Source organism: Zeugodacus cucurbitae, chromosome 3 (genome assembly GCF_028554725.1).
Source record: "Zeugodacus cucurbitae isolate PBARC_wt_2022May chromosome 3, idZeuCucr1.2, whole genome shotgun sequence".
Classification (NCBI taxonomy): domain Eukaryota; kingdom Metazoa; phylum Arthropoda; class Insecta; order Diptera; family Tephritidae; genus Zeugodacus; species Zeugodacus cucurbitae.
The window spans coordinates 18,394,035-18,420,778 of NC_071668.1; the positions used below are offsets into that span (position 1 = coordinate 18,394,035).

General features: G+C 33.3%; 2 protein-coding genes across 4 annotated transcripts in view; both read right to left on the minus strand.

Moving 5' to 3' along the window:
• LOC105215084 (protein diaphanous homolog 1) overlaps positions 1-677 on the minus strand; it is a 38,886-nt gene extending 38,209 nt beyond the window's left edge. Inside the window, exon 1 of one of the 3 annotated variants that reach the window (XM_011188838.3) lies at positions 117-677. The gene's annotated coding sequence lies outside the window, so the exon portion shown is untranslated. Of the gene's footprint in view, position 1 lies in introns of all 3 variants that reach the window. The other 2 variants (XM_011188837.3, XM_011188835.3) reach the window with 2 other exon arrangements.
• Positions 678-14,370: 13,693 nt separating this feature from the next.
• Positions 14,371-26,744, minus strand: part of LOC105215085 (protein timeless) — a 46,194-nt gene continuing 33,820 nt past the window's right edge. The window contains exons 17-18 of the mRNA XM_011188839.3: positions 20,143-21,126; positions 14,371-15,444 (exon numbers count right to left, since the gene is read on the minus strand). Coding sequence (XP_011187141.2) covers positions 15,351-15,444; positions 20,143-21,126 — 1,078 coding nt within the window. The 3' untranslated portion in view covers positions 14,371-15,350. The remainder of the gene's footprint in view (positions 15,445-20,142; positions 21,127-26,744) is intronic.

Sequence of the window (26,744 nt, forward strand, 5' to 3'; positions counted from 1 at the left end):
CCACTTAGTCCGACTCAGTTATTGGTTAGTTTCTTACTAGAATGCCGTTATATTCAAATATTATGCTTTGCCAATAAACTCCACTCGATTCGGATGCATTCACGCGCGACACTCACTTGCTGAAGCCGTTCACTTCACTGAACTAATTTTTATGCAATGCAGTGCAAAAGTAGTAGAGTCCCCGCAGCCGAAAATGCCAATGCAGCACTGATAGTCCGTCAGCCGATAGCCTAAAGCCAAAGCCAACAACGCCGGCCGAGCTAAAGAGCAACTCAACAGCTTAGACGAGACGAGTTCGACGAAGCGTCAGCGATTAACGCGCGCGCACGAATACCGAGACAATAACAAAACAAAACAGGAGAATACAAGTACAACAACAAGCGAAGCGGTAATCATATAACGGACGCAATCGTCTAACAAACAAATACACAAACTACATGCATATAGACAAGTATATGCCGTAAGTATGTATGTTAGCCAAATGACGAGCTGCTGCCGACCAATAAGCAAATTCAATAAGACGAATTGAATATTTTTTTGGTTTAATAGATTTCGTTGAATTCGTAAATTTGGCAACGGGAATGTTGAGGGAACACGCACACGAGCCGAACGAATTTCGTACGCTTAGCGACGGTGCACTGCAGACACGATTGAATGACAAATTTGCACTGAGCCGGGAATGTGAGTAACACATTGCATTTATAAATCTACAATGAAGGTGGAATACTTGCAACTACTGACATATAAACATACATATGCACATGTGTGCTGCATGACAGCATATTCTATCTAATAAAAGTGAGTTTAATCGTGGGGAGTAGAGAACTTTTCTACTCACATATTTTGTCAACGTACAATTGTCATATGCAAATATATGACTGATTGTTGTTATTGTAACAGTCACTGAGAGCAATGCCTGACATTGTGTGGTAGATACTCAATTGATGAGTTTGTTTTTGAAACTGAAAGTATCATATTATATACAGGGTGGCTGGTTGAGTTAAAAAAAACGTTTAATGGTAGTCTTAAAAAATGTTTTTCGGGTATGTGGTAGAACAATTTGGAGAGTTATATTTCAAAATCTTGTTTTTAAAGAGTTATTTGTATGACAACTATATGTTACAGTTATCACATCTTATTCATATCATCTATACACTTTCTATAAATCATTTGTAAATATCCTACAAAATTTCGTGTTCATTATTATCAGATTTTAGGAATTATAACCTAATATCTCGTTTTTGAACCATTATTTGTATGGCAGCTACATGCTGTAGCAATCCGATCTTATTCAGATTACCTGTCCACTTTTTATTTATGATTTGTAAGCATCTTGCAAAATTTCGTTATCATAGCCAATCATTTCGAGTAGTTATAGTTTAAAATCTGGATTTGGAACAGTTATTTGTATGGCAGCTATATGTTAAAGTTATCCGATCTTATTAATATTGCCTGTGCACTTTTTAAACATTATTTATAAACATCTTGTAAAATTTCGTTTCCCTAGCCAATCATTTCGAGTAGTTATAGTTCAAAATCTGGTTTTTGAACAATTGTTTATATGGCAGCTATACGTTAAAGTTATCCGATCTTATTAATATTGCCTGTGCACTTTTTAAACATTATTTATAAACATCTTGTAAAATTTCGCTTCCCTAGCCAATCATTTCGAGTAGTTATGGTTCAAAATCATGTTTTTGAACAGCTATTTGTATGACAGCTATATGTTGTAGTGATCTGATCTTGATGATTTCAGCAGACCACTTTCTGGTCATGATATGTAAACAATTGGCAAAATTTCATGTTCGTAGCCACATAATTTTTGTAGTTATAACACAAAACCTTGTTTTTGAACGATAATTTGTATGACAGCTATGTATTACAGTAATACGATCTTATTGATTTTTCTTATATACTTTTTGCCGATGAAATGTAAATATATTGCAAAGTTTCATAAACATAGTTGCGTGATTTAAGAAATTATTTAACAAAAACTAGTTTTCGAACAATCTGTTGTATGACAGCTATAGACACAATCTGATGATCATTTTTGTTGTTCTTTTTAAATTTATAGTAAGAAAGTATAAAACAATATTTCAAATTCGTACGTACTCCATTTTAGAAGATATAATACAAAATCTTGTTTTCGAAAGATTTTGATGAGTTTACCTTATTACTTTTTACTGATTTTACTTAAAGGCACATGGCACAGGAACAAAAGACGTATTCGTAAGTACCTAATTTGATGAATTTTTACAAAAAAACCTGTTTTTGTTTTTTAGAAAGTCTCCTTAACCCTTTCCACAACAATTACGAATATCTAAACGATTGATTGCACTGAATGATTGATCGCGCTCATCGCCCAATATGTTACATTCAATCAAATACAAATCAATATATCTCATAATTTTGTGACTAACGACAGATAAATCAGCGTGCCATAAAAAATGTAATGCCAAAGCCTTTGAGGCATCAACAAATGCCGGTCACAAGTTCAAAATGTAGTAATCGAAGCCGGAAGGTGTTCAAAACCATTTCAGACATAACAAATAGAAATTGTAATATTTTAAATGGAAGTATGAATATTTTATGCGCTCATAAATAACACACACTCCCTTGTGCTCGAAATCGGCGCTACTTCAACTCTCTTGGAGTATGTAGGCGAGTTATTGAAGCTGTTTAACAATTGATTTAGTTGTCATGATTTTATATTATGATTATTTTTGTGATTTCATGTCGTTGTCGATTTGAGCGTAGATATTTTACAATGCAATTTTTTATGCAAAAAAAAATAAAAAATTGTAATAATCAGTGTTGCAGGTAGGATGTTGCATGTGGTAGGTAATGAATATTTGTATGTAGAGTTTTTTTGGTTTGGAGGAAAAGTGGATTGAGTTGTTGCAAAAATTTACGTGTGATGATTGTAGAATTTCAGAATATTATATCCAAATATTCTTAAAAATAATTAAACGATAGATGGCGCTAAAGACAAACTATTGCTAAAATCATATTAATCGGTTTAGCTCGAGTTTTGTTTTAATAGATTTAGATGATTCTAAACACCAAAAAGAGTTTGATTTCTCACAAATTTGGGGTTACAACTTTAAGTAAGGTTATGTTGCGTACATTTTTAGACTAGACTTAGTCTATAGGGGTTCATCAAATGGTTTTACTCTCGTGAAAAATGTGATAATTCAGTATTCATATTAGAAAAATTTATCAAGTTTTGCATTGCTCAAAAAGGTCTATATTTTTTTCATAGTTGCTTTTAACTACTTAATGTCAAAAGCTATAAACAAATTAGCTAGCAATAAGTTTTATTTTCTATTCCCAACTTAAAAGTTTTAATGTGATTTAAGTTTTCTTACTGGGACCTTCACGCTTCAATGCCTTCATAAATATTTTGACAATGCATACATTTGACATGTTAACCTTATCTACTTACCGACCCAATAGGAAAATATTTACATGTTTAGTTCCATAAGCATGAATTTACAGCACTACCGGATGTCTATACCAGTGTATGAATTGAATGTCTTAATAATGTATATTTTCAGCTATATTTTAAGATTTTTTTTTTTTCAAAAATATTTAAAAATAGCGGAGTTATGGTCTGTCTTGGGAGATGACAAAAAAAAGTTCCCCAACCGTTGATATGATTCCGGCCGAATGAGTTGCTGAAAAAAAATGCATAAAGTTTATTTAAGTTGGTCAAGGTACTTCCTATACAATGACCTAAGATTATTGAAAAATATCAAAAATTAACAAAATGGCGTAGCTCTGAAAAAATTTTGTTTTTTTATGCCAAATTTTCAACCAATCAAAAATATCGTAGGTCATTGTATAGTAAATATATGCAGGAATACTCATTTTAAATTTTATCGAGTCGATCGGTCAATTTCTCGTTGAGTTATGATATCAGCAATTTTGAAAAATGTCGTTTCGATAAAAATGCGTTTAAAGTTTCAACTATAGCAGCTTATACCTGCGAGCGGATTTATAACGCTGCCATTCAAAAACTACTCAAGATCCGATCTTACCGCTTTATATTTAGATATAAAGTATAAACTATCGAATAACAAAAGGATAAAAAAATCGATTTTTTGAAAATGTCACACTGGTATAGCCCCTTAAAGTATGTTTAACCATTTTTCACATTTTTTATTAAGCTATGTAGTACTCTAAAGCCACTTTTAAAAAATATAAATTCAAATTCTCTAAATTCAACTGATGACATCTTTTTGAACGCCACTATTAATATTAAAGACTTACAAATGAAATACTAAAATTCACAAAGATGGAAACAGGTTGTACAATATTTGTGAAAAATTCTTTTTAAAAATTTTATGAACTCTTCTACTGTAGGTTTGACCAAAATTTAAAATATTTCCTTATATTTGAGGTCTATGACTTTGAACCCATATGGGAACTTCTATTGAAATAGTGGCCTCTAATATATATTTTTGTTAAAATTTCATTTCGAAATATTGTAGAATATTTAAAAACTTGTGAATGCTCGCGTGAAAAAAAATTAAATCTTCAGAGTTATTGAAATTTATGTTTCCTACAGGGTTGCTTCATATGTGTACATACTTAGAGATGTACTTGATTGATGCGCTAATGCAAATGACTTAATGTTGCTTGTCAAAAATGCTATTTTTTAATTGCAGTAGCTTAGTATGACATACGACACTTGAGCTGACATGCATTCACAAAATTTATAACTTAAAAGTCAAGTATACTATTTCAAGTTTAAATAGAATTTATGGCATTCAAAAAATATATAGGGCAATAGCCAAAAACAAATCAAGCAATAAGTAATAAAATTAGAAATAACTTTTCATAAAAAAAAAATAATTTTAAATTTTATTGCTGCAGAACATTCTTTCTCTAAAATATGTTATAGTTTAGGTGGCGAAAATTTTTAGGTTAAGAATGTCAAGTTAATTACGTATAATTTAATCTTCTCGAAATATATATATATATATATATATATATATTTTTTTTTTTCGTTTCTATATCGTTGAAATTACTGCAGCCTTCACCTTCATATTTATAGTTTAAGTGTGACAAGGTAATTACAGATTGGATATTCTTACATTTAACTTATTTTCTATAAATGGAAACTCTCGAATCACGTCTATGTTTCTCACAAAATTCGAATATTTTTGACAACCCAAATTTTCTGGAAGAATATCAATATTAAGAATCGAAAAAATTTGTTATTTTTAAAACATAAGAAGAAATTTCGTAGACCTCATAAACTTCCCTAGTTATAAAATTTTCTTCAAAGAATTATTTATATATAAAAAATTACAACATATAACTGTACCATTTCATAGTATTGGGACATATTGAAAAAAGATATTTACGACACCACACAAGCCGTTCAATAAAATGTCAGCCGTAATGAACAAAGTGTTAAATATTGCGCTTCAAGACAGCTTAACAAAAACAAAATCAAACACTCGTAGTTTGTTGCAGGTCAAAGCGCAGCGGGTGCGCATAGTCACGTTTGGTACCCCAGTTGGCCCGCGCATAAATTGGTAAACACGCAAAGGGAAATAAGAAAACACTTAACGTTGGATAGACAATACTTCTAAAATTGTAGCTTCGTGTAAGCGTTGTAAGGTTTAGATAGAAATTTAAGCAACGAAGCGAAAGTTATTGTAAACATTTTATTATTTTGGGATGCGACCAAATTTAAAACCAAACTAGCACTTCTGATCTTACCTTATATATGTAAGTTCTCTTATAGCTACATAAAACAATTTTGCCAGAAATTTAAATGAAAAACAAAAATAATTTGGTGAATTGAGAATAATAACTTCTTTTTAAATTCGTTAGATGGCGCTGGTGTCAATTTTTACGAAAAATCGTAATTATGGACCGATGCGGGGCCTATTTAAGTATTAACTGAGTGCCATCAGATTAATACTAATAAACATATTTAAGTTCGATAATGTTTGTGAATACAGGGCCTTTAAATGCTCGAATGTCTAGCCTTTCCCTTACCACCCAAAGGTCTGCGATTTGCTTTTACCGACAAATGAGAGTCCTACAAGTACTAAACCGCTTCAAAATGGTAAACATTTCATAAGAAACACCCTTTTTAATAACCTTTTTTACCATCGTATGGACTTGAACCCACGAAACAACGCCCCAATAACAAGGTTGTCAATATAAATGTGAATGCAATTGTCTTAAAATGAAATTAAACATTTTCTCATTTAATTATGCCCATTTTTAGCATTGAAATTAGTTTATTTTCTATTTTTTATTGACCACTGCGAAAAGTCGAAAATTGTTTATTTGCAAGCTTTAATTCAATTTCGGAGTTATATCAAGGCGCGCCTAAAGCGCGCGCGCTTCGCCAGTTTTAAATTATTATTATTATTATTATTGTTGTTGTTGTCGATTTTATTTGTCTTAAATTATGGCTTTTTAATATCACTTTGTTTACCAGCATGTATTTCTGTTTTTTTTTTTACAGCAGTGGCCAGGCTTGCCCAATATTTAAATGGTACTCAGCACGGGAAAAAATAAGGTAAATCGATATAAATATATCTTTATTTACATATAAATAATAGAACCATCACTGCCGCTTCGAATTGCACTTTTATGAGATTTTCATTTGCATTTGCCGCCAAAATCGATTGCTACATCCATAGCGGTACTTTTCATTCGCTTATTTATTGCAGCTGTGCGAAAACACAGCTGATGACAAGCGCTGATAGACGAGCGGGTCGCAAGCGTTTTACTACAAGCCAACGCTTGTATGTGGTAGCTTTACAAGCTTGCCAAACATATTCGTAATGTTTTGTTTGTTGTCATTATTATTGTGGTTGTTGTTGTTTTTCAATAACAAGCCACATACATATTTTTAGTTATGGGAAAGAGATTATATTGTCTGTGTAGAGATTCTTATTAGTCTTTGGTCGCAGCTTTCGTAGTTGTGCTCGGTGGTGAGCGGGGTACGAAGAGCGTTGTAGAAATCTGAAAAGGTTAAATACGAGCGCGGCTTACACGTTCCAATAAATCAACGGGTCAGTTAGAAGTCAATGCAAAAATGTTAATAATTCTATTGTGTTTATGTACTTGCAATTAACCGAACAAGTTAAGGAGAAACTTTTTGCTTTGTGTTACATAGGTTTGGTAAATAACTGGAGCGCCAAATAGCTTGTATCTTATAAGTTTAAGAAGATTTCTTTTAGAAGTAAGGATATGCTTTTGCTTCCTCTCGTTAGTGAAATTTGATTTATTTATTACAATTTTTTTCACAAAGTTTATAATAAAGCTCTATGGTACTCCATTCACTACCGAGAAGAAAGTTTAGACTAGTGATAGATACATCGAAAATCTGAGAAGCATTTTCTTGGTTTAAATATAATTATCTTTTACGGCGTTTCGAACATTTCGCTAATCCGATTGGGGTTCTATCATTAAAACAGTCCCGTTACGACATGAAGATATGAGAATCTAGAAAGTAACAACTTTTCCTTTTACTCTACGGAATTATTAATTTCGAATACAATAACCGTCAAATGTCCTCCTTCGCAATTTGTTAGAATTTTTCTTAATTGTTCAGGCAACATTTTTTATAGTAAATTAATTTCATCATCGAGGCTTGATTACACGACCTTCGTTAAAATATTTTAGGGTTCATTTAAGCCACTTTCTAGTATAGTGAATTGGTTGAGGGGTTCCTAATGACTTTTCCTACTTTCCAGCAGCCTTTTCTCGTTGTAATTCCAAGGTATTACAAGTCCCCGTTTTCTGAAAAGATTAGGATGATGAATCTTGGGTTCAATCTATTCTGGACTCTTACGACTCGCTGTAATACTTATTAGCTTAGTGAACCATTATTATTAAAGGGCCCATTTTATGATATTCTGAAGTCCAACCTTTTCTTTTATTTCTTTTATGTGAAGTCGTAGGGTTCCAGTAGTTAATTTTTACTAAGAGATGAGAATAACTAGAGAGTGCATTATCTCCCCAGATTTTTGGGAAAAACTTTAATTTTGTATAAAGAAGTGACGCAGGTTTCAAAAAACCGATATTTTGAGCAAGATTGTTACATTTTATGGTGAAATTGTTGGAGATTTGGGATCAAATTGGATTTTTAGTTCGTGCTTGGCTGCTTGGACCAGAACCCTTTATAGCTGAGGAAAGACAGGGGGAGGTACAGGCGGCAGGCTACGGGTCTACGGGCCAAGCAAAGTGTTTCATTTTAGGGTATAACACTAAGAGATTTAGGTGTGTAATAAACCTCCCCAGAAATAAACTAAGAGTCTTGGTGGGACTATACACCGGTCACTGTAAGCTTAGGTACCACCTACACAACCTGGGCATGGTCTCATCATAAACGTGTCGCTTCTGTGACTTGGAGGCAGAAACTCCCTTACACCTACTCTTAGATTGTGTTGCACTTCACAGAAGTAGGAGAAAATTATTGGGTCTCGGCAACCCAACTGAGCATCGCATCGACACTCTCACTCCAAGCACCATTCTTGAATTTTTAAGGGACTGATGGAGTTGTCATAGACTTAGGGAGGGTACAAAAGACCGCAGATCGTAGTGCATTCCTCTAAAATTTGAACGCGTTTCTTCTCGGTTTCGATGCGAATTGAAGGCTTTTTTTAGAAATAAAACATTTAAGGAGTATCTTGTAAAGTCTGAGATTTAGACTTGACTTAAGGCCATGTAATGGGCCCAACAAAAAATTTTTTTTTTCATGAATTGCTTTCTTAACACGTCTACAATACGGTAGATTTTTAGAAAACGGAGTCGTTTTAAAGATACAGCAGTCAGAAGAAGAAGCTGTTCGAAGCGCTCAGTTGGCAGCTGGAAAATTTGAATGCATTTTTCAAACTTTCCTCCATGGTATCTCTAAAACGGCTTGACCGAATAGCTTGGAATTTGTTGTCAAAAATCGCTTTTTTATAACAAAAACTAAAAAAACCCTAATTTCGCAGTTTTTTTTTTCAAATGTTTACCAAAAGTAGAATTTTTGTTTTTTTTTTTCGATAAGCCAATCAGCCGGAATCGTGGAGTAAGTACGAGCCCATTTTTTTCGAGGCGAAGGTGTTCAGTACGCTGTAATTCATGTTCTATACGATATTTTTAGCTTAAAACTTATATTTATACTGTCGAAATATCTGTTAATGTATCATAATATACTTAAAGCTCTATCTATTTATTGGTCGTAGAAAAAAAATTCTAAAAAAACTCTAAAATACAGCCCATCCCTTGGGATGACCCTCTTAAGGAGTCATTCTCATTTACTTGAGTGTGAGGCCCATTTTTTTTTGTTCCATGTAGCTTGAGATGCGAAGTTATGAGTTTTCATTTATATTCCGGTCAACTATCATACCATATGCCGTCCACATCCTTACACTCGTTCAGACAATGATCTACAGGTTCCAGCCCTGCTCCGTATTTCTTAAGCGGTATTATAATTTTTAATTGAAGTTTAGATAGTTAAATGACTTACAGTTTAGCACTCTCTCCAGAAAATTTGGAGGTTTTTTTCTCTCTAAGAAAATTGGACAAATGTTATCAATCATGAAAAATCAGTGCCGTTATGGTTTAATCTTTCTCACTATATATACGATTTCAGCATCTAGGGTGCAAAATAATATATTATTTTTAATATTGAATATTTTTTGCTATTTATAAGCACATTTGTATTTGGCAGAAGCCTTCCACTCACAACACATAGCCTCCAAAATGTTGCTGCGATTTTTTAGAGCTCAACTAAGAGCCTTCAATTTAAAATACAAAAACAATTTCAAAACACTTGCCAGAAATAAAAGTGAATGCAAAAACAGAAGCGTAGAATATTGCCCACTTCACCACCAATTAGTAAAGTTAAAGAGTCGGGCAGCAGTTCGCCCCTCTCTCAATTAAACTAAACCACGGCGAACTGACCTGCATCAAGCGACAAAGCGCCAAAAATTGTTCAATTCTAGTGGCAGCGCTTAGCAAAATTAACAAAACACAACAAATAGAACAACAGCACACAACAACAACACCAAGAATTATGAACAATAACAATAACAAAATGCCATACTCGTACAATTTCAATTACAATTTGTGAACAACAATAAAAATAAACACAAAAAAATAAAATAAAATGAAATAAATTCAAAAGCAAAAAAAAAGGAATAAAATTGAATTAAAATCAACAACAACAAAAGTGAAGGCGCATGCGCAGAAGAAAAACGGTAATTGCGCGCAATTGTTTAGCTATTTGTTGTACTAAGAAGGTCTATTTGAGTTTGTGACTCGATTTTAGTGCAATGCTAGAGACTCGAGACTCGGCTGCTTAGCGAGCGCGACTCGATGCGGAGTTTCGGTAATTGCGACATGACCACAGCGCCAATATCGTGCACATGACCGGCGTGTCGCTGGCTACAAACTTACATACTTACATATCTACAGCTACTCCACAAGCGCAACGAAAGTTTGGCGAATCGAACAGCAACTGCGCGACCCACACGGTCGGCATGTGTGACCCCGACGAGACGGGCGTAAAAGTTCAGCATAAGGCTACCAATTGACTGTTTACCTGCTGTGTGTAGCGGTGAGGTGCGGCAAAGCAAAAGAGGTTCACTTGGCTGGAAATTGAACTGTGGCTCAGAAGCAACCATAGCAAATTTTATTTACCACAAAGCTCCAACAGTGCTCGTTGGCTGCTTGGTGTCGCCGCGCAAAATTGGCTGTGGCTAATTACATGCTTGCTCTTGCGGTGCGCGTTCGTTTGGTTTTGGTATTTCGTAGCTGTTACAATTTCTGTCAGTTCTCCTTGTGGTTCCTTCCGTTTGGTTGCCTAGTTTTTGCCGCTGTCAGTTGCTATTGCACATTTTGTTGTTTTTGCTAATGAAGTGTTTCGGTTAATTGGCTACTTCGGTTCTCATTCATTCATTCATTGATGCCGTGGCATGCTCTTATTGATTTTGTTTTTTTTTCGCTAAAAATCATTTAGTTTGCCGCGCCAAATGTGGGTGATGCCTTTATTTTCTTTAGTGGTCGACCAATTTAATTTATAAAAAAATTTATAAGATTTTTGGATTGTTATTATGTTGGTCTGGGTTCGCATGGTTGTACATATGTTGAGTTGACACCTGTTGTTGGCACAATAAGCATTCATACATAAATATTGTATGTATATAGAAATAGATTGTTTCGATTTTTTTTTTTTTTGTTTTATGAAAACGTGACTTTGGCTATTTTGGCCATTCAGCTTCCGTGCACTACTGTTCACCATAAGCCATACAAGACTTTTGCGTGTCTGCAACAAATTATGAAGTATTTTATTTGAACAGCATGCAAATTTGGTGTTACAGGTTGATGTACCACCAAGATTTCGTGGGTGTTTCTATTGAAAATGAAAATATTAAAAAATAATAAGAGAATTAAAATGAAAGTCTTGTGTGAGATGAACGTGTTACAGGCTGGTCAGTAGTAGTGGCGACTTACGGAAGGTTTCAGGAGTGTTTGTTTTAATGTAAGAATGTGATGAGACTTGTTAATAGTATTTAAGCGCATCTGACATTATGGGGGAACACTTCTTTGAAACAAATATTTCAATATATACTAAATAAGCTAACATCCAATGGATTAAAAGGAAGTTGATACTTTCATTATCGGACTACGATACAGAAGAAATAGCGAAAGTCCAGGGAGCTCTAAATATAAACTGTCTTGATCTGATGCGATAAAAAGAGAAGACGAATATTTAATAATGCCTTAGTTAGATTAGGTTTAGTGGTTGCCTAACAACGCACCTAGGCCTTTGGAACGCCCATTGTGAAACCACCGAGATTGGATTCCCCTCACACAACCAAGTCCAATCTGAGCCACTCAGTGATCTTGATGAAATTAAATAATTTACAAATTTGATATTTGCAACTTCGTTGAGAAAACCCCGACTGATAGTTGCGATTCTTTCCTATACAGTGTCTTACATCTGCATGGAATGTGTGTTATAGCCTCTTCTTTTTCTACTTCTTCGCAGCTTCTACAGTAATCATTGTAAGGTATCTTCAGTGTGATGGCGTGTCTCCCAATCAGACACCACTAGGGATCTAATACCTATCCTTTGAAATTTCAATTTCTAATTCCACTCAGGCCGTGTCTGTCTGCTTGTTGCGCAAGTCAGGGATTGTTCAGCTATAATTAAAACATGTTTGTCGATTAAATATGTCCACGTAACCAGCCCATAATTTTCCTCTCTATTGGAATCTAACTGCAACTGTGGTACCCAGTCTGGGATCGCCATATGCTTCGCAGTTTTCTGGAATATCACAATGTTCTGGAACATATTGCAGGCTTATCGTAAAATATGATGACGTACTCCAGGAGCTCATTGGATCTCTTGCCGTTTACGATAAAAACACATTAATAGCTTCAGGCATTCTTTCACTAACTCGAATTTGAGTTAAGTGAGCAGATTTGTCTCAACTATAATAGACAAGGAAGGATCGGTTTTCCCATCTTCTTACGGGTTTTTTCTACTAAACACTTAGACCTCGGCACGTTTGAAAGGCCTAGGCTGGCGTAAACGGCAAGAGATCCAATGTGCTCCTTGAGTTCGGCAAAGATTCGTATTTTACCTGTAGGCATCCATAGAAGGCGCTAGACTAAGCATGAAACACAATGCATCTCTTAGCAATATTTCGAAAAAAAAAACCAAAATCCAGGTTCTCAGCAGTATTATGATGAGCTCAAGGGCTTAGGTCCAGCTTTTGAAATTATTTTCACAATCTTATCTACAACTACACAAATGTTAACACTGTTTGAGGGATCAGTTCTCATATCTTACCTGATTTGACCTTATTAAAGCTGTAAATTATTAAAGTCCTTTCGACTATAAAAGGGCCCAAGTACTCTGATAAAAGATTTTAGATGAAGTTACTTTTCTAGGTAATTGGACAGCCAGATTCCTTAGATCTCAGACTTAGCTTGATGTAAAATCTTGATCCTGGACTCTATACATAACGCCTTTAAATTCACATCTCGTATGGATTTACTGTTAGTCTTCAGTCCTAAATCCAAATGCTCACTAAGATTTTTCTAGATTTCTGGATTCTTTCATTTCCTTCTATATTGTTTCGAAAGAGAAGAACATTATAATATTTTCTACTCCTTCTTAACAGAAAATTTTTGTAGTAAATAAAACACAATCTAATTTTGTTAATTTTTTTTTTACGTTTTTATTTTTTCTATGTAAATATATATTTGTATGTATGAATAGCATGCATTTTAGTACTAACATTAATATAATATATATATATATGATTTGTATAATTATAGTAAATTCATGTTATTCGTTTTGTATATAAGTATGTATGTATGTAAATGGAATTGTATAATGACTGCAATTGCTGCATATAAGCAATAAGTAAATAGATGAGTACAATAATGAAATATGCCTTAAAAGTTATGAATAAAAGTAACATGTATTAGGGTTGTTCTTATTATAGTTTTAAATTTTTATTTATTCTTCTTTTTATTTAAAATAATTTTGGTTTTTTTGAAGAAGATATAATATCAATTTGATAAATTTTGAAATTTTAAAAACGTAATTGCTTACAAATTTTAAAAAAAGTGCATACCTAATGCAGAAAAATAGTACAATTTTGTAAAATCGTTACTCAATTTGATCTAATTTTTTTAAATTATTTATATATAATTTTTTTTTATTTTAATTAAAGTTAGTTATGCGGTATGTAGATTCAACATTTTTCTTGTTTTTAAATATCATAGACAAAGCTTTGAAAAATCATCAAATTTAATTGAAAGTATTAAGTGGTTTTAAATATTTGAATTTAAAATTTAAAGGAAATCGATTTAGCGAATGATTTAAAGCTATTTATATAATTTTAAATTTTTTAAATATAATTAAATTTATTTTGTTTTCAAAAATTTTTAAATTAATTTTTTTTATTTTTTTTTTTAATTAAAAAAATTGTTCTTAAATAATTTTTTCTTTGATTTTTTTTTTTAATTTTGTTTAATGAAAATTTATTACATTTTTTTTAATTTTAAAATTTAATTTTTTTAAATATTTTTTTATTAAACTTTTTTCTTTAAAAATTAAATTTTTTTTATTTTTCTTTAATGAAAATGTATTTTAAACTTTTCTGAATACAATTTACATATATGTATAACCCAACACCATAGAAGTTTAATAATTGATTAAGCTTACAATTTTATTGAAATATTTCAAAAGTGATTTTAAACCAACACCAAAACCCCGAACTTCCAAAAATTTTCTAAATTATGTGAAAATAAAATTTTAATGAAAGCATAACCACGATATTTTGAGCTTTTTTTTGTCTTTTTAGTACTTTAAAAGTTGAAGTAAGTTTATTTTTCAAGAAATATTACAAAAATTTAAACCAACACCAAAAACCCAAAATTTCCAGTAGTAATATAAATAATTCCCATAGAAATTGCATTATAAGTACAGTTTCGGGATCCCGAACTATATTTTACAAATTACCCCAAACAAAACAATTTTTTCAATTTTTTTTTTAATTTTTAAATTTAAATTTTATATTTGTTTTAGGAAGCAATGTTTTTTAATTAAATGAATTTATTTGATTTTTGTATTCAAACATTTTTTACAGAATATTTCAAAAAATACCACTCTTCATGAATCCCGAAATTCGGGATTAAAATAAAAAAAATCAATAAATTTTTTTAAATAGAATAAAAAATATAATTCGTCTTCAGTCCCGAATGGTTGAGGATTACAATAGAAAAAATCCCGACATTTAAATTCATTATTATTTCAAATGTAACAATTTTCATTTAATGTTTTAAATTTTTTTTTGCAAAATTTATTTATTAAAAATATTTTTGAAAGCTTTGAATTTCCGGCAAAAAATTTTTTTTTATTATAACAGTACTCATATATTTTTTTCGATTTATTATAGAAACTGTAGAAACTGGAAAATAAGGAAAGTAATAGAAAAGAACAAAGTACTTGTTTTTACATATACATATAAATATGTATGTATGTATATATATATATTTAGCTAGGCCAACATTTTAGAAATAATTTTTCTTTTTTTCATTTCATTTCACTTAACATTTCAATATGCAATAGTATAGTATAAAGCATTTCCCTTTTTGCTAAATCACATTCTTTACGCTGTAAAGGCCATCTGTAGAAAGAAAGTTTTTACGTGTATTCTTACATTCTTAAGTTTTAAAACAACGACTGGAACTTTACATTTTATGTTTTCTTCTTACTTCTTTACATTAATTCATATGTATATGTTTTTGTTTTTTTTTGTTTGTATGTGTATGTGTAGTGGAAGTGTTTCGATTTAACGCTTTCAAGTGAAATGCGTGACAGGAAACTCATTTTTATCCTCCTCATCGCTGACATACATGCGTGTTAAATCCGAGGCCACCGAGGCGCAGTCGCTGCTGTAATGAGAAAAGAATACATTTTAGGTTTAGGTTTTAAATGTGGCTAAATGCATTTTAGCTGTTTGAAAGAGCTTATGTATGAGGAGACTAACGGAACAATTGGTTTTCGTCAGATTAACAATAATAGTATGAATAGTATTTCCTTATAGGGTTCAGTGATGTTTTATCCATCTATTGGAGAGGACCGTGGTAAAATTATCTTGGAATATCGGTTCTACAAAGTTACGAATGATCATAACAACAATATTATGGATAGTATTTCCCAATAAGGTTCAGTGATATTCCATGAATAATCTTTACCCTTAGATTTATCTATTAGAGATGAGCGTGGTTATGAAATTGTCTTATGGGTCTTAAGTTCCTAAATTTCGAGTGATCTCAAAAAATTTCGAGAGACAATCCTTCGCCGACTATGATTCGAAGTCTCTTTCGATTGCATACTGAGGATTGTTAGAACAGTTGAACTTTGAGTTCTTCACCCTTTCTCTGGTATTGTAAAGAGATATCTTCGAGTGAGACCCTATGAGGTATGTGGATACCAGGTTTTACATTTACTTATTATAAAAATATGTTGATAATAGAAAAATGATGCTGGGTTTTCTCAACTTTGATCAAAATTTCATCGGTACTAAAGAATCTGTTTCCGTGTTAGTCTCAGGATACATATTCTTAATTTCAAAAATCATTAGCTTCTTTTGACCTGTAGTCATCATAAACCTAAGTCTTACAGTATATGAAACAACGCAACCTAGTAACTCTCAAATTTCGAAAATAAGAAAAATTAATGGTAAAATTCCCTTCCCGATTTTCTCAGTCCACTCATTCTTCACAGTATGGGTTTAGAATAACAAAAAAATGCGTAGGAACTACATTTCCAGGAGATTGAGTCATAAGCAAATAAATTGCAGACTCCAATTTTCGAAGTTAGACTCCCAAATTTAAATATTTGAATTCGAAGTTCGAAAAAGCGACTATTTTTAAATTAAAAAAAATGACAATCCAAAATATGGATATAATCTAAATTTTCAATGGTGTATAAAAGTTTTAGTTGAGACTTATATGTCAAATGCTATGAAGGGTCAAAGTTTGATCTTCGAAAAAAATTATATCGAAAAAAACTGGACCCCTTATAACATCTGTCATAAAAGCTTTCGAAAAAGTTTTATATTCTATTGTATTAAGAATATTTTGGCTATTTTGTAGCTATATCCTGTAATGAATAATATTTATTTTAAAAAGTCCTTTTTTCAAACTTCGAATACACTTCTTTTACTAATGTTTTTCACTCAACAAAAAATAGTTTGGTCAAACACCTAGCCAAGTGTTATACATCACTGATATTGAGCTTGAGTCAGTCTAACTGTGCTAAGTTCCACATATGTAAATATCCATTATTCATAACTTTGAATATAATTTCAAGACCTAACAACACCTTGATTACAGATTTCCCGCCTGTAATAGTTCTTTAGAAATCATTTTACAAGTAGTTCAGTGCTAAACCGTCGTGGGTGGCTAACATAGAACTCAAATCTTACGTGCCAACAATTGCCGCTCTGCTAATCTGCCTCCATAATACACTAAATGCGCTTATAAGCAATAAATATTTATAAGTAATTAATACAAAATTTCGCGTTTATTTAAGTAAAAATGCAGACAACATTCACATTATCCGCAATGTTGGCGCCATCACTCAAGCGGCAAGAGAATTTGCGAATTTGTAATACTAACGAAATTGAATAGCAATAAAACCATAAAAATTCCACTAACGCATTCTACACCACAGACACACGTGAATGTGGTACCTTCTGAAATACACACAAGTGTATATCAATGCATAACATAGTAATTGTACTTATGCACTTATTAGTGTTAAGGTACTCAAATGGTAGTTGTTTTACAAGCAGCCAAATGAAAATGGGAATAATAAGCGGCAGCTTGTCGGCAATTAGACCAAAAAGGTATCGCGAACGAACAGCGCAAAGCAATACTTAGCGGACAGCAAAACGAACCGCCTTACTAGTTGGCTCTGTTGAAGCGTGGAGCTTGTCGTTATACATAGTAAATGGTAAAACAATTGCAATTGGCTAGACACAAATATGGCAATAAACATAAAGAACTTTATACCAATATGATAGGTATATGATCGTGCGATTATGAATATGAGATATACGAGGGCTGTTTGATAAATCGGTGAATCTTTTTTTCAGATAATATTTTCGTCGCTTTCATTTTTTGTTCGAACTTATAAAAACAAATGCTGTAAGACCTTTAACAAACTGAAAAACTACATCCATTTCGGAGCTACGTACTAGAATAGATCCAGATTTCTATTTGGTAAAGTACCGTCAATTCGGTTCAGCAGAATAGTCGTTAAGATAAGATTCAGAAACATTTCAAATACCATCCAAAGTTTGTCGAAAACAAAAGTAAGTCCTCTCTTAAAGACCAGTTTAAATAGTTTTACGAAAGACCAATATTTTCTACTGGTACTCCAAGCTATCTTAAGATACCGAAGATGGTTTTTGCCTTGACTCTAAACAGTTACAATATTTACCAATGAGAACAACATAGGCCTCTTTACAAACTCTCTACTCAGACCCTCAAAATCAATCGAGGAATCGTCGATAATTCTTGATGAGATACAATGATATGGAAGTCCAATAGAGTTCAATATCGGATGTCATTACAATATGAACTAATGGGCCAGTATATGATATTGTATTTCTTAAGTATGGACGAAGGGTTTCAAGTATTGAAAGATTGAGTGATCAGTTGTACATATATAGTATTGACTGGGTACTGTAATCTCTCGAGAAAATAGTTATAGAACGAGAGATCATTGACATGCTAAGGAAACCCCAGTTGGTAACGTGTGGAGTGCAGCGTTTTCTTATAAGAGAAACTGATAAGAGATCCAAAACTATACAGATCTATCCAACTACACACATATGTCTCTCACACAAAATCATCCATATCGATATGACTTTCATACCTTCATTTTTCACCTGATTTCTGCGCTTCACTAGCTGCAAGGTAAACTGTCTCAAGTAACAACTGAAAATTACAACAAATAACATACGAATTCAGTGGCGCCAAAGCTAGTTGTACATAAGTCGAATTGGTTAAGTTTCCACACAGTCATGTCTGGAGTCAACATTTAAGGTGAACGCATGAAACATTCCCGTCCGTTTTGGTGCGATACGAACAAAATGCCCGCATGTGACGGTGATTGCGTGAAAATGTTGAATATTTATTTTTGAAATGAAGTGGAATTATGAGCGTTTTACGTTTGGCTGCATTTTGGACAAATGCGAGACCTAATGTGGCGCAGGCGAACAGCTTGAAATTAGCGAATGACACGCATTGCATTTGCGTGTGCTTCATGTTTTGTAGGCGTCCATGTAAAGAAATGTCGGAAAAATTAGCGTGCGGTTGAGAAATTTGCCGTTTTTGATTTGTAATTACAAAACGGTTGGTTGTGTGGTCTTAAGTGGGTATATTTGATAGAAAAATATGCAGTTATGTATGTAGTATGTGTGTTATAAATATCTTTAGTCAGAAATAAAGAAAAGATGATCTTAGAGAGACGATTAATTAACAATAAAATGTATTTAACAGCGGTCGACAGGAGCTAAGCTTTTAGGAACAGTCCCCGTTTAGTTAAGCTTTTCGTATCTATCTATATTACTTAGTCTTATGAATAATACCGAATCTGTTCGAAGTACCTAGTGAAACAAATAACTGGACTGAATGTTCGAATTATCGCTGAGAAGGCCTTCACTGTCTTCTATATTGAAAACCTACAAAGCTGGTCGGCAGTCGGCAGTCGGCATTCCTTTGGACGAAAAAATCTGGATTCTTTTCATGAAGTTGGATTCTAAGGTTCTTGGTTCTGTTAAGTTCGTTTCGATCTTCATCGTCGATAACGAATAAAGATCCAAACATCCTTTGTAAATCTATTACCACCAAAGTCATTTGATTTTACTCCACTAAATTAACTCTTTCTGGAGGTTTGAACTCAGAAACCAAGTTTCCAAGTCAGACAAACAAAACCAGAATATTGAAACAAATTACTGGACAACATGATCTCTTTAACGCTAAGAGAAGGCCTTCACTACTTTTTGCTTCCATATCCTTTACAGTTATGTACAGCAGGCTTTCAAAGCTGGTAAGTCGTCATTGGACTAAAAGTTCTGGTTTCTTTTCATGAAGTTAGGTTCTAGGGATCTATGTTCTAGTTAAATTCGTTTCATTCTTTGTCGACAGTAATGAATAAAGACCTATACGAAATCCATCGTAAATCTGTTACAACCACACTTATTTGATTTTACTATACTAGACTAACTCTTTCTGGAGGTATGAACTGAGGAAACTATGTTTCCAAGTTTCTTTGGAGGATCTAAGTGCTTTCTTATTTTTGACTAATATCGAGGAAGTTCTATTACGTCTTGAAATTTTGGGAATCTATATTTGTCTATATTTGTTTCAAAAAAGTCAGACTCTCAAAGGGATACTCCATATATGGACTCTATAATGGAGATACTGACATATTCTGTCGAGGCTCAAATATCGATAAATCATTCTTATTCTCATTACTTATACTTAACAGTCGTACACTGTGCCTTTCCTCTTCCACCCGGTTGAGGTACACGAATATATTTTTTAAACTATTATCAATCAATTATATATACTCACTAGGCGATCTCATGCTCGTACACCGACGCCACCATAGCGCTGTATTCGTTCTCCAAATTGCTATTCAAACCGCCAATTGTGCTTAATGCACCAACAACACCGACACCGCCGTTGCCACCGCTACTGCCAGCACCACCAACACCACCACCAGCAATGCCACCGAAATTCAAATCGATGCATGTCGTCTGCTCGCCGCAATCGTATGTCTTTATTGCAGCATCGAAATGTGGTGGTTGTTGTTGTGCTTGTTGTAGCAACAATTGTTGCTGATGATTCTGTTGTTGTTGTTGTTGCTGCTGCAATTGCTGTTGTTGCTTCTGATAAATGATAAAATTGTCAGTTGCAGCCACAGCAGCCGCCGCCGCCGCTGCCATCGCGCTGGCTGTCGCAGCAGACATTGTAGCTGTTGCCGGCATTGTGGTGTGTTTGCGCATGCCAGACTGTGTGATTACCGTTAAGTTGTTGCTGTTCTCATGACGGCTACTGTTGCTGGTGTTTGTGTCGCTATTCATGATTGTGTTGCTGTTGCTGCCACGGCACTCGCTGCCATCGCCTACGCTCATACTAGCGTTGTGGTTGTTGTTGTTGCTACAACTGTTGTTGTTGCTGCTGCTACCACAGTTGTAGTTGTCGCTGCTGGCATTCATGTTGCTGTCATTCTTGTGTTTGTTCAAATCGCTGACATTTTTGTTGTTATTACTCTTTGTGCTGCATTCGGTGGTGGTGTTGTGGTTGTTGTTGTTATTGTTATTCTTAGTATTCGTCTCATTATTCAAGCCAATTATATTGTTGATGGATGGACAGTGGTCTGTGGGGATTAGTATTGTTGTGGCTGGCGCTAAAGCAATCGTCGATGTTGTTGCCGTAACTAAAACATTTTGTTGTTGTATGGTTGTTATTGTTGCTGTTGATGTTGTTGGCGTTGTTGCTGAGGCAGTTGTAACCAGTGTTGACAATGTAGCTGCTGTTGTTGTTGTTGTTGGGCTAAAAAGTGAAAAGCAAAACAAACTGTTTAACAATATTACAATAATAATAACAATGTAATGCATATGTGTGTTGTTGTTGTTTACAAAACACTTCTCATTCAATGCTTGGTTAGAAAGTCTCCCATTAACTTCATTTAAAATGCCAACATTCCGCTTCATTTCAAATGCTTTAAAGTTGCCATTTGAATTGGTAATTGAAATTGCTTTTCCCACTTACATCACCCACGTGTATTTTTGTTTTTGTAAATGTATTTATATATGCAAGGAATTAAATTAACATAAAAGTAGCGATAATATCGAAAGCATATATTGACTCCCAATAGACAGCGCCGCTTTAGGTAAGACTCTTAAGATTGATTTATTTAGAAAATTCGGTATTATAAAACAACAACAATAAACAAGATTTTTTTTAAATATTATATACCGTTATAACTAGTTCCTCACCCAAGAGAGCAATATTTTAATGTCTGAAACAAATAGATTTTGAGGTGTTTTTCAAAGGGAAGCTACAAAAGTAGACCAAAGGTCGACAAACTACGCCATATTTTTCCCACTCTTTTGATATTTCACTTCAGTAATGTTTGCCATTTCATCATGGATATATACGATCCAACAAGTAGACATTATTAAAATTGACTACCGAAATTTAGAGTCAGGGGTCTCAACTTTAAGAACGCTACGTCCAATTTATGGTCGTCCTGAATGGCCTCGTCAATAAGCAAAATACCACCATTGCATCCCGAAAAAATTACGGTTTGGTGCGGTTTATGGGCCGGCGGCGTCGTTGGGCGTTCTTCTTCTGTGATGATCAAGACCGATACGTTGCTGTGAATGGGAATTGCTACCGCTCAATGATAACCGAATATTTTTGGCCCGAATTGGATGATAAGGACTTGGACAATATGCACAATGAATGTCCCAATCGATTCATTGAAAACCAAACAATCGAGAATTGGGTTCATCGTCTGAACTTCTGCGAGCATGTCCGTGCTGGCTGGAAATCGAGTTCCATACATAATAGCATCGAATGTACTTTCACAGGAATAACGAATTTCATTGATATCCCAAACCTTTTGCACTTTTAAAGCGCTCTTATTGAAAAATTCTTTATATGGGGATAACTTTTAAGACTATTGAAATTACGAAAGAGAGGAGGCAACACATCAAGAACCAACTAGAGTAAAACAACAATAAAGTCACTTAATAAGAAATATTGCCCTATACTATATTAAATACATTATAATTTTCATAAAACATCATACTTAGTACCACTGCTAACAATAGAAACATTCTTCTGAGGGAAAAGAGCATATTAAAACTGAAAAGATCCAAAAACAATTATAACAATTATACCTGAGATAGTTATACCCTTTGGGTCCCTTGTTAAACTTTTCTACTTATATTGGTTAGATTCACAGTTAGTCTGTAGTTTAGAATAATATTTAATACTTTAAGAAATTCCAACAAATAGTTATATTGACTTATTTTTTAGGCTCTCATAGACAGTGTATCTACGCTGATTTTTACTTAATCCTCTCACTACTTTTGATTATTGTGAGAGTATTAAGGCCGATGGTCAAGGTTAGTGTCGTAGGCACAATAAAAGAGTAAAAGAGTCGAAGTTTATAATCTCACCATTTTTTAAGGGGCTATACCAGTGAGACATTTTCAAAAAATCATTTTTTGCTTATTCGAAAGTATAAACTTTCAAAAATATCCTAAGAAAGCGGTAAGGTCGTATCTTGAATAGTTTTTGAATGACAGCGTTCTAAAGAGCGAAGACAGATATTTTTGTAAAGAAAAATTTTGAAAAGTAGCTGAAAATATATCTTATTATGTGCATAAAAACTTCGAAACAATCGACCGAATACTTTATTTAAAAAAAAATCACGAAAATCGCCTATTTTTTCATTGGTTACACTGGTATAGCTCCTTAATGTAACTCTCATGATTACTAAGACAGCCTGTTGGTGGCAGCAATCGCAAAAGACGACCTTATCATACATTAAATTCGACCAGATGGCCTGGAAAACGAAACAACGACAATGGAGACGGAAAGTTGTTAATCCCTATAAGTGAATAATGACCGTTTATTTCCGTTTTTCTTAATAAAGGTATTGCTCTAAGTCACAGAAGAGTCAACTATTAAAAATATAATTGTTCTCAACTTTTAAATGTAACAAAAAAACGATTTCTCGATTCTTCATATTAATTAAGAGATTAGGGGTAGTCAGGATTTTTAAAAAATAATGTTTTTGTTTTTTGCATTTTCGTTAAGTGTAGTATCTAAAAATATTCTCTGAAAATTTGAAATTAATCCGATAATTACTTTTCGAGTTATTCCACAAATAACAAAGAGCGCTCGGGCACACCAAAACGCTAGTGTGAAACTTTAAATGCGTTTTTATAAAACTAAATTTATTCAGCTTTTAGAATACAACATATATTTTTCAAATATTTCGATTTTTTAGGGCTAATTAACTGTTACTTTTTTCTCGAAAATCTAGAAATAAATTTCCTGAGTTCGCCATTTTGTTGATTTAAAAAAGCTTCGATCAGGTTTATCTATTTATAAAACTAATGTCACCGCAAGGATATGTTTTTTGGACTGGGTCAACATAAACAGCATTAACTTTGGAAATTATATTTTTTTTAAATAACATAACACAATTTAATAGCAAAAAACTTTATTAATTAATAAAAAAAATCTCATTTTTTCGTGTCTCTGACTACTCCTAACCCCTTGATGAAAATAGAGTTATTATCGGCTTTAATGCCAGTTTCCGACCATCACTAAAACTGAGAAACTACAGTCGCACTTCGATAAGGAAAGCCAGCCTCTTCCTATATAAGCTTAAAGAACGCTCTGTTTATAGTTTAACATCAAGATAGTAACTATAAAAAGGGCCTTAAGCTCGGCCAAAAACCTAGCCGGTAAATACTTTGCAAATGTGCTGTTGTAGCTGTTATACTGTCATAGATAGAAAAATTATTCATTAAAATTTTATTCTTAGAAGAAATATTAAAAATTAGTCCCGAAAATTTTCAGGATCCCAAAATTTTTAAATGCACTAAAAAAAGAATATTTTCATTTGCAAATAAAAATATTTTCTTTACAACAATATTCACCTTAACCTTTGCAATTAACTGCTGTACAATAAGTAATTCCAAGTAAACTAACATCCAATTCAAGACTAATAGAGCTTCAGAAAAAAAAAATCACAAAATTATATTACAATATACTAAGTGCTATTGACTTTCAAATTTAATGATTATATTGTTTTCACTCATGCCTTTTGATTTTTTTTTATTTTTTAATTTGAGTGTATTGACAAAAAGTGCCATAACCATGCAAAAACTGGGTTTGGTCGCCATTACAGCGCATGATTGGCATTAGTACTAGACATGAGCAACAAACCACGTATTCTAAGCTGCCATTCATGCCACTAGTTCAATAGTTTACTGCTACACTAAATTGTTGCTGCTTTAGTTACTGTTTGCTGCAGCACAAACATCAATCAGTCACATAAATCAATTTAATTATTGAGTAAACAACACTTGGAAGTCAAAAAGTTCTCGACGGCACGTAAATCAAGTAAATACGTAGTAGCAACGGTGGCAGTGACAATGGCCGATGTTTGTATGCTATTACTGTTATGTAGAAACATACATATATAAGTAAGGCATGTCTAAAGGCAGTGGGTTGGCTGCAACGCTTTGAACCTAATTATAAAGTTCATTTAGAGTTTGGAGAACTTTTTTTTCTTGGTTCTCCAGACACTCCCTTCACCTCCCTCTCACAAATTATTGCCGATTTTATGTTTTTTTAATGCATGAAAATTCATGTATTTACAACCGAAAATCATACAGTTAGTCAATTGGTTATAAATTGCTGAAAATGGTACTTATATACCTAACCTACCTGGAAGTATGTGTGTGTATGCATGTGTGTTGCTTGGAGGTGTTGGCTTTCATTGCTGCCTCGCTTCGTGCAATGCTGCTTGCTACACTTATTGACTTAAAGGTTTCCAATTACTTATAACCAGCTTCCAGACACTTGTACCTACTTACACACACACATACATCAACATAACCTCTTTAAAAAATATTGAGTGTTGATTACATGCCATAAAAAGGCTAGAGCTAGTGCCAGCTACTAAACTATTGCATTTATTGTTTCGCTGTGATTTTATTGTTGTTTAACCATCAATTGGCAATTTTCGAAAGCAATAAATTTGATGAATTGCTCACGCTTGTAGCGAAATACGAGCGAGCTGTTACACTGCAGCGCCTTTTTTGTTGCACATTTCAAATGTTAACTCACATGTGTTTGTAAGTAAGTATGTATGTAACATAAATGCCACTGTGCTCTTTTTACACTTAACACTGAGTTAGTGCCTGTTTTAGTGCAGTAAGCATCTTGTTGAATGGATCAGCAATTTATTATCTCATGGTTAAGTAGATATATTTTATTGCTGACAAGCTTTTTTAAGGTGTAGAGGAGTAAAAAATTAAAAAAAAATGTATATTTGTTGTTGTTTTGATATTGTGGTTTTAGGGTTAGACGACAGCTGTCAGGAATTTTTCGGAATGACGTTAAGTTAGAATGGTTTATCAAGGTTCCATACTTATAATTAGTTTTTCTTCTGTTTCACTAATAAGGTTAATATTAAGAAGAATGGAACTGATAAAGAAACCACTAACAGCCAATTACAATATCAAAGATTTATGTCTCGAATTGTTTCAAGCGCGCTCCCGTGAACTGAATCAAAACCAGTCGAAATTTGTGAACGAATCTAAGCCACAACTCAATAAGAAATAGTGAGACGGAATAGTGTTATCATCATCTATAATCTAAGCGATTCGCATTTAGCTAGAATAGTTCTCATAGCTGGAGAATCCTCACTGAGATGTGGCTTTTTTAAATCTAAACACTAAATCTTGGTTATGTTCTGAAGATTGTGACAAATATAATATATACCTGCAGCAGACACAACATCCAAGTGTCGGATACAAATAACCGAAACAGACACAGTTTTTTATCCAGCCGATGACTGTCAAGTCGCCACCATAAATACTAATTTCGCCAGAAATTAGAAAAAGCTTATGTTGGATTAGTCTAAAGTCTTAACTGCGAGGTAATGTCAGATTTATTATAGAGGTTGTCAAATTTGATTAGTGGAACTCTCTTGTTAAAAGTATATGCCTACTATCCCAGCTAAGCAGTAATAAAGTTCACAGAATTTCAATTCGAGATTGCATACACATTCCCAATATTTCGGAAGTGATTACTGAAAATGTTTGTATTGAGCAAATATCAATTATTTTCGTTATGAAGATCGTATAATTGTCGTGAATTTTTAGTAAAACCATAGTCCAAATTCATGTGTAATGCTTTTCGAAAAGAACAAGTACAGCCTGTTTTTATACTCTCGCAACAAAGTTGCTAGCAACAAAGTTGCTACGAGAGTATTATAGTTTTGTCCACATAACGGTTGGTTGTAAGTCCTAAAACTAAACGAGTTAGATATAGGGTTATATATATCAAAAAAAAAAGTTCAAATCCGGATGTCTGTCTGTCCGTCCGTCTGTCCGTCCGTGCAAGCTATGGAAGCA